Here is a 16,791-nt window from a genome sequence, read left to right on the forward strand (position 1 = left end):
CCCTGCTCATGTACACTTCCCTTGTAACATTTCCAGTATTGCTGAAGAACAAAGCCCAGAAATTCAAGTAGTACCTGAAACTTCAGAAGAAGATATGCCTGAAGAGCCAAACAAATCTGGTCCCTTAGCACTGAAAAGGGAAAAAGGTTGTACAAATATATTTCCTTTCGACTACACAAACAGAAAAAGATCAATTGGTATTCCTCGTTACAACATTGGGGGTTCAGAGAGAGGTGGCAGTTGCCAGATAGCTTCCTGTGAACAAGCAACTCAGCAAAAGAATACTAACGAATCTACAGGTGCTGCTCAGCCTCAAGGTAGTAACCAGAGTTCCACTTCGGGGTCTAAGATAAAGAGAAAAACCAGGATGCAGTCTGAAAAAAGGAAGTAACTATCCCTATCCTCTCAAAGAAACTGGTTTTCTCTAGCAAAAGGACAGTTTTGCAGTCAATTCACACTATGTAACTGATGACCTCTGACTCTGATTCTGTTTCTCAGGACGTAATAAACAAGGCAATAGGACTAAAACATAGTTTGGAAAATGTCTAAGACTTTAAACAGTGAATTATTGCCAGTTAAACTACAAAGACCAAATATTTACAGGGAAGTTCCCTCTACTTCCATAAGAAAGTATCTTTTTTGTTGAAATTAAGTTACTACTGTTTATGAACCAATAAAAATAGAAAGCCAAGAGAAGACCTGAAGGGAGTTCTGTTTTGTTGAAACTAAGTTGATACTGTTTATGAACTAATAAAGAAAAAAGCCCAGAGAAGAACTGAAGGGAATTCGACATTTAAATGCATATGGAGTGACTAAAATAAATTAGTAACCTGACTAGGCAAAATAACTACAATACATCCACTGATGAGGACCCAGAAGCCAATGTTTTCTGGAATAAAATGAATATGACTTTAAAGATATATAGCATGTGACTTCACATGTACAAAAGATAAAAAGATGTGACACAGACTGTGTACTACTTACTAAAAATGTGCTCTTGAAAAGCAAAAAGGAAAAGGAAAAGGAAGAAAAACCTACTTAACAAAGACCAAATATTTAGCAAGGAAAAGTCAACATTTACAAAAGAAGGAGGACCTATGAAGTTCTCAAGAAACGAAGCAGTCATGGTTTTACCCATGACATTAAAAAAGTAGCCAGGACCTTGTCACTGGTATATGGTGTGTGTGAGTGCATGTGTGTGTGTGGTGCACGCCATGTGCGTGTGCCACAGTATATGGTGTGTGTGTGTGCATGGATGTGCCACATGTGTCTGCACATGTACTGGAGTGGAAGAGGGGAGAACTAGTCTGCAATGCATCTCTCCCTCCTCCTTTCTTTTCTCCACCACCCCCAACCCAATCTTAACTTTCCCTGAGCTGTAGTGGTAATTAACTTTTTTTTTTTCATTTTTTTCATGGTCTTTTGAGTCTTGTTTTAAACAAATTTATTGAGAAAAATTCATGTACCGTAAAACTCACCTACTTAAACAGTACAACAGTTTATAGTATATTCAAAGAGTTGTAAAACCATCACCAGTCTTAGAATATCTTCATCACCCTATGAAGAAACCCCATACACATTAGCAGTCATTGCCTACATACATTCCCCCACTTTTCACCTTGTGGGAAGACATAAACAGTGAGCTACAGCTGTGGTTGTTCACTGATACACGCTCCCCTGGAACAAAATACCATCAGGTTGAAAATGGTCTCTCTCTACTCATTTCTTTCCCAAAATATGGAGGCCCATCATACAGCCTTAATATATTTTACTTTAAGTCATACATTCTTAGAACTTAAAGATGCTAGTTATTTTGTCTACTGTTTAAGATTTTATTTATTTTGGGGAGGAGGAAAGGAAAACAAGAGGGAAAGAAATACCGAGGTGAGAGAGAAACATCGATCAGCTGCCTCAGACGCACCCTGACCCAGGACGGAACCTGCGACCCAGGACGGAACCTGCGACCCAGGACGGAACCTGCAACCCAGGCCTGTGATTTGACGGGGAATCAACCCAGCGACCCTTCGCCCTGCAGGACGACGCCCAACCAACTGAGCCACATCGGTCAGGGCTTATCTACTGTTTTATTAATGTACCTTTGAATTTACTGTTCATGCCTAGCTATTGATTTGTTTTGATGTCCATCAACTTATTTTGTCTTATTATTATTTTATTTATCCTGTATTACAAACAAGATTTAAAGCAAGTAAATGAAAATAAGTCAAAGATAATGACTGATGCTCAGAACCCAGGTGCTTTTATGTTATTCATTCTTGCTTTTATTTTTTTTTTTTTTTGAGCAAATACTCAGAAAAGGAAGAGACAGGAAAGGGAGAGAAATGTGTGAATAAATGTAGTATTTGGGAAAAGAAATTTACTTACAGATCCAGAAGAAATGTAATTTATGACAATCTTTTGGTCATATTATATCACATAATGTAAAGAGGAACTGATAACACTAGTAAATAATAGGGACCCAAAAAACCTCAGATTTATAAAAAATTGTGTATTCTTGTATGTTTACACTTCAGTCCCCTTCAAAGTACTTTCCATTTGATGCAATACACCTATGGAGATGTTATTTCCACTGCTCAAAATAGTTTTTGAACTCCTCAATTTTGATGTCTTTTAGTGCTTCTGCCATTTTTTGTTTCCCCTCTTCCACATTGGCAAAATGACACTCACTCACCTAGTGGGGGAAGCCTAGACTACAAGCAGCCTGTCCTCCGGAAGATAATTCTGGGTTTTTTGGGGGTCCCCCCTCGTAATTACACACCAAAGGGAAAAAAAGAAAACATATAAGACCATACAGTGGTGGTATAAAAGCTACAATGGCATTTCTTATCCTCAAAGAACGCTTCCTTTTTGTTTGCTTATGTTTTTTCCAAATCCTGGGTCAAATAAAGTATTAAATATGAATTCTGTTTACTGTTAATTTCTTTGTTTACATTGCTCATTTAATGCATTAGATGCTCTGCATGAAAAATGTTTAGCACTTCTAAAGCTATTGCCTCACTTTAGAAATTAAATTTTAAAATTAAATTATTTCAAAGAATCAAGTGTATATGACTGAAGTGAACATACTTTAAGTTAAAATACAGGAACATCTTTAAGGTCAGAGTTTTCAAAGATCTGTTTCTAATGAGCATGTGTTCTAGATGATGGTCAAAGATTTGTTGCATGAAACTGAGCCTGTGAGATAGATGTCTAGTTGAGTCCAGGCTTAATATGCTGGAAACTCACCTTCAGAAATCATTTTTACTATATACAAGTAGCACATCAAGAGACTTCTGATTTCATACTGATCCAATCTGTTATACTGGGATACACTGCTCCTTGTGGAACTCTGCCGGATCTGCAATATAAAGACAGGAATTTTGTGAACAGTATTGGCACAACAGTTTCCCACAGCCTTTAACTCAACAACTTTTTTATCATTAGTCATGTTTGGGAAAATTCTAAGCATAAATCCAAATTTTATATTATACTTGGAAGGTAAATGGGCTGACTTGCTACCACCCCTAGTAATATCACTGGAAATTACCTTGGGTCTTTATCAAGATATAGCCATGAATACTGTGAATGTTTAATTCCCATAAGCCCTTTGTTTTAAGAGTAAAAATTTTAAATAATCATATGCAGCTATTCTAGGAAAAATACCTTTTTCATCAAGGAAGAACCTAACAAGGTACACGGATATATATGAAGCACTTTCAAAATCTCTCCTTGGAATTTATTAAAATCCAAACTCCAAATTATAGGTCCAAAATCTATCTTAAAAAAGGCTAATGACATCACAAGATGAATACAATAAGGAGGACTCAGTAATACTTCAAAACTCGAGCTTCTACAAAATAGTGATGTTCCTATCATTTAACCACTTTTGTTAACATATCGGTTGTTAAGCATCTTACCCATTTGGGGATTTATATGAATAGAGAATAATCTAAAGAATGTGCCATTGTTAAAAATCAATACTTTCAGTTGAGCTAAACTGGGCTGGGGGATATACACTTAACAAAGGATTTACTAAGAACTTTCAGTTGGAGTAAAACATCTAGGTTCTGAATGCTTGTTAGCTGGGTGACACTAGCAAGTCATTTGACCTCTTTGTCCTTTATTTGCCTTAGTTATGACTACCTGTTGTCATAATTCTAAACGGTATGAAGTAGAAACCTTTGTCAATAAATTACTATTTATCCAAAGGCTCAAGGACATAGAGTCCAGTGGTTCTCAAGGGGTGGTTCCCAGCCAAAAGCATCAACATCACTTGGGAACTTAGAAATACAAATTAGCAGGCCCCACCCAAGGCCCCTGTGAGAAACTCAAGGACTGAGTTTCCTTGAGTTTCCTTGAGGCTGGTTCCCAGCCATCCATTTTATTAAGCCTCCCAGGGGATTGTGATGCACACTATGAGTGCCATGATATAGAAGAAAAAAGTGCTGGAATTCGAAAATCTGGGTTCAGGCCTAGCCCTGCCAGAGTTGTGTGACTGTCCTAAAGCACAATCTCCGTTTTCATTTGTAAGCTGAAAGTTGAAATTTACTATTTTTATTGACCTTTCTGACTCTGTGACTTTATGATTTTACATAGCAGCATAACAAGGTTTTAATGGTCTAAAATGAGGTTTCACTTACTCAAGGCAAACATTTCCCCTAAACTTTAATATTAGGCTTGAAAAACTAAGAAGGATTTGGGAGAGCACATTCTGATGAAGTACTATTCAGTATCGACTGGGATGCTGAGATCCTCAATTCGGGGCCTAATATTTTTTCTCCCGAATTAATGTAATTACTCTATTATAAAAGAATGAAAGGCTGAAGTAATCCTGGCAGGAAATGATTTGTTTTAAGTGACAAGGTATTTTAAACTTGAACCTTTCTGCTCTAGAACACCGTGTTAGGGGTTAAAGGAGGTACTGTGAGGTGGAACTCTTAAAAGATGAATGTCTTGGCCTCTACAAACAGTTTAAGATGTCAAAGTGGCACCTGCCAGGATAGGAAGCAACTGCTAAAATATCCAAAAATTATGGGATGCTTTTTACAAATGCAGGATGGACTACAGGAGAAAGCCTCTTATACACAAAGAAAGACTGTTGTAGCCTAACACTTCATCATTAGGGTTATCCTGTGTATTTAGGTTCTTACATTTTCACCAGTGCTGCCCTGTTCTGGAAATCCTGTGGCTCCTTCTGGGATGAGGGAACCTCTTGAGTCTTCCCTCTTAATTCCATGTCCATTTTGAAAAGACCCATAAGCTGGAAATAAAAGCCAAGTCCTTGTTAGCAACAGCATGAATTATCAAAAATATATTTTAAAATAAGTACTGGGTTAATTTAAGTAAAGATATATTTTAGGGATTAGATCTTGGTCATCTAAAATTGTGAAGCTTATATATTATTATATCAAAACACATAAGCCAAATAAAGTGTAAGCACTTTTTGTGCCTCTTGAAACACTTTACTATGTATAAAACAACAAGATGTTCCTTGAAAGTCATCAAACAAAGCCACGCAATGTGGGAGCTACTTAGACAAGGAACCTAAGCAAAAAAATGTGGCAAGTGTAAGCCAGATTTTAATTACGTTTTAGTAGAGATCATGCTATGTAGTTTTTATTATAAAATATTTCAAAAAAACACAGAAGGATAGGGTACATTGCTAAATAGCCATTCGATGTATAATCTTTAAAGGACTTAATTACCGGTGTCTTTGTCAGTGCTCAGACTCCCTCTACTTGTAGGTGAAGTGAACCCACATGTAAATTCATCTCTGGATGCCTGGAACACAATGTAATAGCTCTGTCACTTAAATTTGTACACTAGGGTAAGAAATAAAATAAATAGTATAAAATGATACCCTAATTTTAAACAAAGCTCACTGTGAAAGTCTAAATCAGGTATCATCAGTATTGGTATTTAGAATACCAATTTAGAAATCAGTATTGTTTAAAGATTATTGACAAATCTTTAAACAATTGGGTCCTGGCACATTGAAGTGACCATGACCTCTGGCTAACGACAACTCCAGATGGCTGGTAAAAGCTGCAACTGGTGCAGTCTGATTCAATTCTCCTGCTTGGAACCAGGGACAATGCTAGAAGAAGGGGTGTGACCAGAAGCCCTAAGTGACCTTGAGCTGCAAAAGAAAAAACAGGTAAATAAAATACTTCCAAATGTCAAATGTCAAATGTCATGGAGTAAATATAAGCATGAGCCATGGTGTTTGTGAAGAAACACTGGCCTGACACCCAGGCAGGTGATATAATCAGGAGCCACAGGTAATCAGGCCATCAGGGAGGCTTAGAAGCATCTTTTTGGGGAACCCAGGACAGGCTTGACAAATTGAGATAGGGGGATTTCCAAAGGAAGATGTAAAAGACACAGTTTAACCTGCCTCCCAACGATGTGACATGGCTACTGAAAGTGTAAAGGTGACCTTGGACCATAGAGAACACGGAGTGGGGGTAGGGTAGGAGTTAACAGTCCCACTGGGCAGTCTTTAAAGTGTCCAATTCTAAGCACCATATTTTAATGGAATGATCGGTAAAATGGAGCATATCCAGAAGAGCATAACCAAGAATGTAAAGGGTTTGGAGTGACAAATGATGAAGTGGAGATAAAACCCTTTAGGTCTAATGTGAGAAGGAAAGTTTTGACTATTATAATGGCAAAAGGTGTTTGGCCAAATGGGAAACTTATAGCCTCCAAAGTTCTTTTAAACCTAAGATTCTGAGAGGAGAAAAAGGCACAAACCAATTGTGATGAGCTAAGAGTGACTCATCAAGAAGTGCTGAAAGGAGGCTATCAAGGGAGGAGAGAAGCAAAGGACTACAGTTTAATCCCTGGTGCCTAACACTTTGGCAGTGAAGAAATCTTTTGTTCACTTTTTCAGTTGAATATATGACAGCAAGAACAGCAAATGTTAAAACACTGAGTACAAGGGATTTTTGGTGTTCTCTTGGACCTCGTTACTTAAGTGTGGTTCTTGGACCAGAAGCAGCCAAAGCTTGTTAGAAACGCATTATCAAAAGCTTTAACCAGCCCTGCTGAATTAAATTTTATTTTAACAAATTCCCCAGGTGATTCATATACACATTCAAGTTCAAGAAATGTAAACCAGGAATAAAAAGTGAACTATTTAGATCAAGGATGTCCAACCTGTGGCCCGCAGGCTGCATGCAGGTCAGGATGGCTATGAATGCGGCCCAACACAAAACTGTAAATTTACTTAAAGCATTACAAGATTTTTTTGTGTGTGTGATTATGTGTCACGATGTATTTAAAGTGTGGCCCAAGACAACTCTTCTTCTTCCAGTGTGGCCCAAAGATGCCAAAATCTTGGAAACCCCTGAATTTAGATTGAGACCATACAGCATATGATACCAATTCCAAAATCATCAACAAAACAAGATAAACACCAACAGAAACACATTACTACTTACAGAATTAGGCACAGCTGCACAAGAATACAAGGTATCTCGACCTGCTAATCGCTGTATATTTTCCAAAAGCAGTCCAACAAATGGGAGGTACAATTGTGCTATTTTGGCTTGTTGGTTCTGAAAAATAATTATCAGGAGGCAAGCTTATAGGTGTAATGATTTCACTTACATGTGGAATCTAAAAAACAAAATAAATGAACAGAACAAAACTGACCATTGCCAGATGGGAGGGGGGTTGGGGGACTGGATGAAAAAAGGGAAGGGATTAAGAAGAAAAGGAAATACAGTCAATAATATTGTAATAACTGTGTATGGTGTCACATGGGTACTAAACTTACTGGGGTGATCACTTCATAAGGTATATAAATGTCTAATTGCTATGTCGTACACCTGATGCTAATACAATAAATACTGTATGACAAATGTGATTAAAAATATACTTTAAAAAAGGTTGATAGAAATAAAATATGTATGATATATATTTGTAATATGTATATTACAAATAAAGTTGGCTCCATCTATCAATTTAAAAACTAAAAGCAGGTTAATATCCACAACAAGGTAGGGAAGCATGAGTCTATTTACACTTATAGTCTCAAAACTAATTATCACAGAACACTTGATATTTGGATTTATACAGTCAAATTACATGCCTCAATTACAACTAGCTACATAATGTAAAAGATACAAGTTTATTGCTTTAAAAAGCAGTTAACCTATAAAGCAGACTGTATTAGTCCTATTCTTTAACTCCGGTGAGGGCTGAATTTCATGAGAGCAGGGATCATGTCTGTCCTATTACTGCTTCATCCCCAGTGCCTGGGCACGTAGCGGATGGCCAATATACTCATTAGCTGAATGGATAGATGGGTGGATGGAAGAAGTGAAAAAACAATAAATTACTGTATGCATTCAAAAAACATGTTTTTGCTTTGATTAAAGCTGCAATTAAAATAACGTGATCTTGGCCCCCCTACGTTAAGTGTAAGGCTTGGGAGATTGGTATATTTATAAATACGTAAATAAAGCTGGCCACAACAGTCTTAACTAATGTGGTACCTCTTATACGAATTTATTTATGAGTCTTCTGAGCCATAGACATTCCTCACCAGATACACACATACACTCAAATCAGCAGAAACAGTTGTTTTCATGGTACAAGACTTATTCTCCATATTTCGGAACTTTAGGAGGCTTGTCTGAAGACTTAGAGAAGACCTCTAGGGCCCAACATCATAAAAAGTATGGGTGCTTGAAGCTCCTCTCTCTACCCTCACTTTAGCATCATCATTTGTATTTGACAAATGGCCTCTTACTCAGGCCATCTGTGAATCCTTTGGACCAAACAGAAGTAGGAAGTGAAGCTTTGGTTATCCAAGCCCATGAAGCAAAGTTCTATTGCAGAAAATCCTATACTCATTAATACCTGTCTGAAGCTTTTGAACAAAGAGGAAAGGGCCTTAGAAGTCACTGAAAGGGTAATGAGCTTGGAATTTCAATCTTTCCCACAGTCTAAAACCGCAAACACTCAAATGGCATAATGTTTAACTTATTTACAGACAACAATGGTTGTGTGTTTGTGTGTGTGTATACATTTACTACCCTCAGAATTTTAAAAAGTAATGTCCAAATATGTGATGTAAAATACAGATCGTCCCAAACTTACAATGGTTCAACTTAAGGTTTGTTGACGTTACAATGGTGCAAAAGTGATACGAATAATAAATTACTTAAGATAGTCAACACCTGATTATAAAACAGGCTTTGTGTTTCATGATTTTTCCCAACTGCGGGCTAGTGCAAGCGTTCTGAGCACATTTAAAATAGGCTGGGTTGGGATGTTCAGTAAGGTGTGTATTAAATGTATTTTCAATTTATAGTATTTTCAATATACACTGGGTTTATCACTATGTAACCCCATCAGAGGTTGAGGAGCATCTGTATGTAAAATTTCACCTCTAGGTAAGGGACTAGTAAATTCCCTTTTCCTTCACTTTCATCTAAAGAGATAGGGTACGAGGAGTACAACTTCTTCCTTCATGAAGGGGAAGATCGTTTTGTACTTTTCCTGTGAATCCTTTGAAATCACAGCTAAAGACATTATCCTCCACATTGTATAAGACCCTTTTCCCCACCACTAGGCATAAGTAGCAGTGAACCAGAACACAGTGGTAACTAGCATTTTTAAAAGTTTGACTAAGCTTGGTTGGAATGGATGACTTTTAAAATGTATTTTCATTTAGATATATTACATCACTTAACTTGTGTTAAGTCAATATCAATATTCACCTAAAAAGGGGCAAATAAGAGAGCAAACTATACTAAGGGGGAGAAGCTTATTATAGTTACAACGAGACAAAAACAATGCAACCTGCAGTACGTAATAAATAACATCTCAAAGCTAAGCAGTTTAAATCTACTTTATACAATAATAGAACCACAAAGCCTAGCAAAATTTGTAAGTAAAAAAACTGTAATTAGCCCTGGCCAGCGTGGCTCAGTTTGTTGGAGCATCGTTCCGTAACTGAAAGGCTGCAGGTCCCATTCCCAGCCAGGGCACGTACAGCTCCCCGGTGCATATGGAGGAAACTGATCAATGTTTCTCTCTCTCCCTTCCCCTCACTCTAACAGCAACGAAAACATGTCTTCGGGTGAGGATAAAAAATTTGTTTTAATTGTAATTAAAGAAATATAATTGGATATAGATGGCAGGCATTTTCTGTTTATTAAAGACAAATTGGAATACTGGAGAAAAAGAATAAAATCCATCTCCAAGTCAGCTTTCCAAAGTGATTATAATAATAAGTAACATAATTTTATTTATATTTGAATGTAAAAACAAAGGGACAAATTATGAAACAATATGTTACACCTGGAGCCATTTGAGAGCGGGTAAGTTATTGCAAATCCATACAGTATACTTTGTCAAGTCCATAGGATTTAATGTTAATAAGATTTGAATACATATGTTAAAGGTGCAGCAAACAGCAGATGGAGCTGAGGCCTTCGCACAGTGATCCATGCGTAACGTATATAAGGGTTACGGCTACATCCACATTTATTCAGTAAGAAGAAAAAGTTCTTATTACATATTTTATGTTTGACATACTTATCATATCTTATATTAATCACTTAGAAATCAATAATATACTTATTTATAAACATATATTAAGGTATATTTGAAAGAGTACACATGGCTACAAGAGTATATGATTTTTTGAAAAATCATAATCTGTTTATGTAACAAATCATGAAATAGTTATGCTGTTGAAACCTAAAACAGTGTTTTTTGTTTGTTTCTTTGACTAAGACAACACTTTCAGTTTATTCAGGGAAGGCAAATACATTGTTTTTATACTGTAAAAAATATTGAGTTTCCAGCCAATGATTTTTTTCATTGAGGTGTCTATCTTTTAGATGTGAAATTGTCCTGAGTAGCTATCAAAATATTCATGTGGGTACAAATAATCCAGTAAGTATATGGGCTCTATCTGTTAAGAAAAAGGAGAGCATCTGCCAGTGCAGAGGACAGAAGCAGTGGGAAGCCACCCAGGAAGTCCAGAATCAAAATCACATAACATGATGCTCAAACAGTGGGTCTAGGAACAGAGTGCAGGGGAACAATTGGTTAAAAACAAAATCACTAAAAATAGTGCCTAAATCCACCAGCCTGTTCAGTCGAAATGGCTGACCCAGTAGCCTAGATAAATATTTTAGCAAATGAAACGATTCAGAGGTGGCATGCCCTTTGTCAAAGTAGAATCAATGAGAGATTCCAGGTCCAAGGACTGCTTGAGAAAGTGTTACTTCATGGATCATTCAACATGTCAGATCAGCATGCCAAGAATCCCGCCTGATGTTCTATTAGCAGGTTCTATCGGCAGGTTTCAGTGTGGGAATAGCAAGTTTCATATTTTTTGTCTTACAACTCTGACTATACAAAGGGACTTCTACATCTTTCTGGATGTGTTTAATAAAGGTTGGTTTGTAATAACTTTTGGGGCATGTATAGTAGCAAATAGTACTTTATGCAACATCCCTTGTTATTGCTAACTCATAAATATTAAATGTTTTGGGGTGACTTATATTTGGACATGATAGTGGCAGTCGAGGCCACGCACTGACATCCTGGAGAGCACAATCCACAGTGATGCTGCCATTTGTGACAGTAATGTTTACTTCCTCGGCGCCAGTGACAAAAGAAAAATGGGGTGGGTGTGGACAGGGCATCTATTAAATGTAGTAAAAAAATTTCACAGGCCTAAGGAAGCTATTAAAACGAAGAATGAAATACATTTATATCATAAAATAAATCCTAGTTCTGATAAAACACAAATCAGCTTGAATTTCTGAATAATCAATAGGATTCAAAGTGACTATTTCTTTTAAGATTTTATTTATTTATTTTTAGAGACAGGGGACAGGAGAGAAGTATTGATATGAGAAACATACAGATTGCTTGCCTCTTGCTCAAAGAGACTATTTTCAATTGCAATCTCATTCTTAATATTTTCCCAGAATCCTTACTCCTGGGGGGAAAGCAGGGCAAAACATGGCCAAAGGGAGAAACCACCTTTTTTCTTTAACAGTTAACTAAACAATATTTTAAAAACCTAATCGTTTGAAACTGAATCATAACTTATTTGTGAAAATAAGTTCATCAATGTTCATATTATGTTCTTAGTGAAAACTTCACCTTCAATATAAAATCTTAGCAGAAATGTACTGACGTTGATGATTACACAGACATCCTTACCTTGTGCTGGTATCTAGTATCAAATGCATGTTTTATCAAAAGATTCTTTATGACAGAGATAGCTGTGTATCTGATCTCATAATTGTCTTGCAGAGCAATGGAGGTTTCTCTCAGAAGTAGACCAACCAAGAAGTGATGCTTGCAATACTCATCTGATAAACTGTACTCAAGATTTGAATCTGCAGTACAATGAAATTTAAAACCCATTCACAAAAATATTCAAAAATTATTTTAATATTAAAATACTATATTTACTATTTAGTAATTATATGATCACGGTAGCAAGAGCTATTATTTGATTATTAATAAACCTGAACAATTATTTGATCATACAGAATGAGCATGCAAAATTTTACAAGACAGGGACACTCAGAATTAGGCCTTGATGGTAATTTCAGTGGGTAGGATAGTCCCTAGATTCCTTTTCCCTCTAGATTTTTTTTTTAACTCTTAGGATAGAACCTAGAATGAAATAATAGCATGGCAATACCTTAACACATTTCCTTATTATCTGAAGAGATTAGTTACAGTACTTAATTTACTTATCTGTTTACACTTGTAAATTAGGAAAAGGAAGAGAAACTAGACAACTGCATCATCTAACAGTACTAACTACTGGCTGTTCTATGTTCTAGTAAATGTTACGTATTGACCTGAATACAATGGGATAAAAGAATAGTAAGAAAAGCAGCCTCGTCTCACTCCAATTCATCATCACGCAAATACAATTCTTTTATTTCATAAAATCTACACTTCAAACTATGTCTTCCACCCCCTATTATACCCTCAATCCATTTTCAATCCCAGATGCTAATATCCTGGTTGGGATTTGTCTTTTAACTTTGTCAGCAGGGATTATAATCAAGCTTAATTTCTACAGTAGATTTCTACCATAGTTCCTCTAGCCTATGGTTTAATTTAGTTAGGCCATAAAGCCAAAGGATACATCTTCTATCTTGTCTTTCAGCCTCTTCAGCACTTAATATATATAATGCTATGCATTCAGTTAGGAGTTAATAAATGCTGTGAGTAGTCCAATTTAATCCTAAATCCTGACCCGTCTTTTCTCTGAGATCCTCATAGCTGTTAATAAATAATAATTGGGAGAGGTACGTGAGCTATACATGCTCAAAATCTAGTAAGAGAGTGGCTGAATATTTTCCCTGGCTGTAATTCAATCACTAAAACCACTGCTCAGCGGCTACCCCTAGAAACCAAGACAGCTGATTTTCTTCCTGCCGCTGCTCAAGCTCTTTGTGAATCCCCGTTGCTTTCTAGGCACAAGGGCCAGTACTGACTTCCCTGGGTGGCCTTATCTGGATAGATTTTGCAGCGGTAGTAAGTTTTTCACTTCAGTGATTTAAATAAATCTAATCAGATGAACTCATCCACACCTTCAAAACTGTGCCCGAGCAGTCATGACACAGGATCAGAGAGAAGCAAGGCAAGCGTGGGAGATGACATATACTTAAAGGACAGCTCCCCAGTAGTCCCCGTGCTGGCTTGAGCTGGAACTTGTTTTCTGATGAGGGTATTTTAAAGTTGATTCCTCTAGCAATGAACACTCACGCTTATTTTAAAAGCAAACAAATACACCACCTCATTCATTTTCAGGGTACATTAACTAAAGCCTCCTTTTTGCTAGGAAGGATTTGTAAAGCAAACCAAGTCCCCGTCCATATTATACATTCACCAAATCAACTGTTTTTAAAGAAAGAAAACTACTTTAGAGTGAACCGAGTTAAACCTACCTACTGAAGTCAAACGGTCCACCGCAAATGAAAAAAAATCTAATTAATATATGAAAAGAAAAGGGACAAATAAAAAACATAGTAACATAAGAATAGTGCTACACAACAAAGCATTCAATAAAACCAGCAATGGAGATAACTGAAGTTATTTCACAAATGTAATACATACACATTACTACTTTATTCTGCCTTTATACATTTCTTCTGATGCTTCTTTCAGCAGAAATAATTTATATGGTTTTCTTAATTCAGTCTCCTAACAGTCCAAACACTACTACAGAGAGCAATTTTAATAGTATCTAATGTCTGTGTTTAAGCAACAATGTACGTAGCGCACCAGAATTCTTCACACTATGAATGCTGCCCCAGTAACGCTATTAAGAAAATGCAGACAGAATACCATTAACAAATCTACCTTCAGGTAGTAACAATTCTGAGGTGACCTTAAATTGACTGTTTTAACTAGAAAATACAGTATTATACTGCACTAAGGCTAGCAAAAAAGGGAAAACACAATTCCCAATGATGGAAAAGACAAATACCTACCTTGAACTCGCTGAAGTTTAGGTTTTGCAAATGCCATTGGCAAATTCAGAGGAATGTAATGTTCGTGATTGCAAACTGTTTGCAGAAATTCAAACTTGTATTCAGCTAGAACCTAAGTAAATGGAAGGAAATTATACATGAATTCATATTCAGTAGGCATTTACTATTTTAATAATTAAGTACAGAATGTTAATTTTCCAAACAGAAGTGTTTAGTATTTTAAGCGCATTTGGAGAGGTGAGCTATGCAGGAAAAGAGTTAACATAACAGGCCCAAGACTAGTGTCCTTAAAAAGACTGGTTGGTCATTGGCTAGCATTTGGGAAATTGGATTTAGAAAGTTCCCTACATGATAAGTATGTACCTTTAGTGCCTGTTCAAACTGTCTGTCCAAACAATGTGATCTGTGGTGAACACCTGTTTTCCTTTCCTTTCCAAGACTCTGGCATTTTGACCAGCCTCCAATACATGAACTGTCCCCAGTAACAACCCTAAGCCCCAAATGGGCTTCACTGAAGAGAAATATTGCACATGTGTGGCTGCCTTTGCACTGCTGGAGAGAAGGTGTGCTGTGTGACCCCTCACAGCAGCAAGGGCGTGCTCAGGAAGCTTGCACACAGATTGCCAAGGGCTCCCCTTGATGTCTTGTCCCCTTACTGATCCAGCTGAGCGTCCTTGCTGCGTCACTGTAAGGAATCTTAGCCGTGAGCACGACTCTGTGTTGAGTCCTACGAGTCTTTCTGTCAAACCACCAAACACATGGGTGGTCTTGGCGGACCCCCAGAATACTAGCAATATCCTCTTCTTTAAAGTATAGCTACACTCCAAATACCTAAACGGAAACAGCAGTTCCAAATCCTCCAGCGGACAATAAATGTCGCCCTTGGTCTCACACTCTGTAATGTCTACTACAGTTAGGTCCTTGTACCTTACCTTAGGGTCTTTGGGGCTGAATCCAGATATATAGTCATTTATCAAATTGAAAACAAATCCTCTATCCATTAACGACAAGCAGCGCTGCAGAAACCAAATCAAAACGAACGGTTAGCTGTATACGGCTAAGTCTGTCAAGTATAAGTTTTTAAAATCTTTTTAATTAGTTCTACATCTATGGATGACATGTGCTCTTTTACAGGTAATAGAAAACAGCTTTCAAAACTCTAGGTGACCTTAAAGAAAGAGACAAAGGGCAAGTGACTTATCATTCGAACTGGAACACCAACTGTACAATGTAGAAATAAAACTATATAAAGACACATATCTCTGTATACATATATCCATACATAAACATATATACACATATATGTAATCTATTCGGCTGTAGAGCCTCAGTTTGGTCAACTCTCAAAGCGTCAAGTGGTCATTTAGCTACTGAAAGGGAAGCTTGCCTATGTAAACATTTCAGATGAAACAGTAAGTTTTTCTTTGTACCTTGTGAAGCCTTGGTTGTAAAAACATTCTTCCTCTGTGACGGCCCTCCCAGTTATTCATATCTGCCCACTGTCACTCCTCGCTAAGGCTCTCGTTACCTTGCCAACTGAACGATTTTAGTTAGCCTCCTAAGCAGTTTTCATGACTCTAATCTTTCCATCCATCCAAGTGCTTCCATATTAACCTCTAACTCCAGCCCTCATCCTGTCACCTCCCTTCCTAAAAGCTTTCAGGAGTTCCCTATTGCCTCTAATAAAATTTCAAATTCCTTACCTTAGCAATCAAGGACCCTCACAATCTTGTTCTAACCTACTTTTCTAGTTTTATTTTCCAATACAGCTTACATACTTGTTACACCCTCAAGATGCCCTGTATAGTCCCACCTCTGGGTCTTTGCTCATGCTGGGAGTAGCTAGAAATTCTATCCCAATGTCCACCTAATCCTGCCCATTCTTCAATATTCTGGTGAAGTTCCACATTCCTTAAGCACCTTGGTCTACAGGTCCTTCTGAGCACTTTATTCTTACTAGCTTGTATTTACTTACTGTTTTCCCGTGTTTTCACCTAGACAGGACGATAGGAACTATCTCTTTTCTTATGTTCTCTGTAGCACCTAGAGCAGGGGTGTCAACCTCATTTTCACCAGGGGCCGCATCAGCCGCGTGGTTGCCTTCAAAGGGCTGAAATAATTTTAGGATGGTATAAATGTAACTACTCCTTAACTGTTAAGGAGTTGAAATTACATTCGGCCCTTGGAAGGCAACTGTGAGGCTGATGTGGCCCCTGGTGAAAATGACTTTGACATCCCTTACCTAGAATATTCCTGTCAAATAGAAGGAACTCAATATTGATTGACCAGCTGTCTG

The 16,791-nt window shown here is 37.2% G+C and overlaps 1 protein-coding gene across 5 annotated transcripts in view; it reads right to left on the bottom strand.

The window, feature by feature from the left end:
* The window catches only part of DOCK11 (dedicator of cytokinesis 11), a 186,620-nt gene that overhangs the window by 58,740 nt on the left and 111,089 nt on the right, over positions 1–16,791 (bottom strand). For 4 of the 5 annotated variants that reach the window (XM_053917158.1, XM_053917161.2, XM_053917162.1 and 1 more), the window contains exons 29-36: positions 15,428–15,511; positions 14,496–14,607; positions 13,950–13,988; positions 12,199–12,377; positions 7,443–7,559; positions 5,703–5,778; positions 5,148–5,257; positions 3,244–3,355 (exon numbers count right to left, since the gene is read on the bottom strand). In XM_053917158.1, the coding sequence (XP_053773133.1) occupies positions 3,244–3,355; positions 5,148–5,257; positions 5,703–5,778; positions 7,443–7,559; positions 12,199–12,377; positions 13,950–13,988; positions 14,496–14,607; positions 15,428–15,511 (829 nt within the window). The remainder of the gene's footprint in view (positions 1–3,243; positions 3,356–5,147; positions 5,258–5,702; positions 5,779–7,442; positions 7,560–12,198; positions 12,378–13,949; positions 13,989–14,495; positions 14,608–15,427; positions 15,512–16,791) is intronic. The other variant, XM_053917159.1, reaches the window with a different exon arrangement.

The sequence above is a fragment of the Desmodus rotundus genome, chromosome X, assembly GCF_022682495.2.
Source record: "Desmodus rotundus isolate HL8 chromosome X, HLdesRot8A.1, whole genome shotgun sequence".
NCBI lineage: Eukaryota > Metazoa > Chordata > Mammalia > Chiroptera > Phyllostomidae > Desmodus > Desmodus rotundus.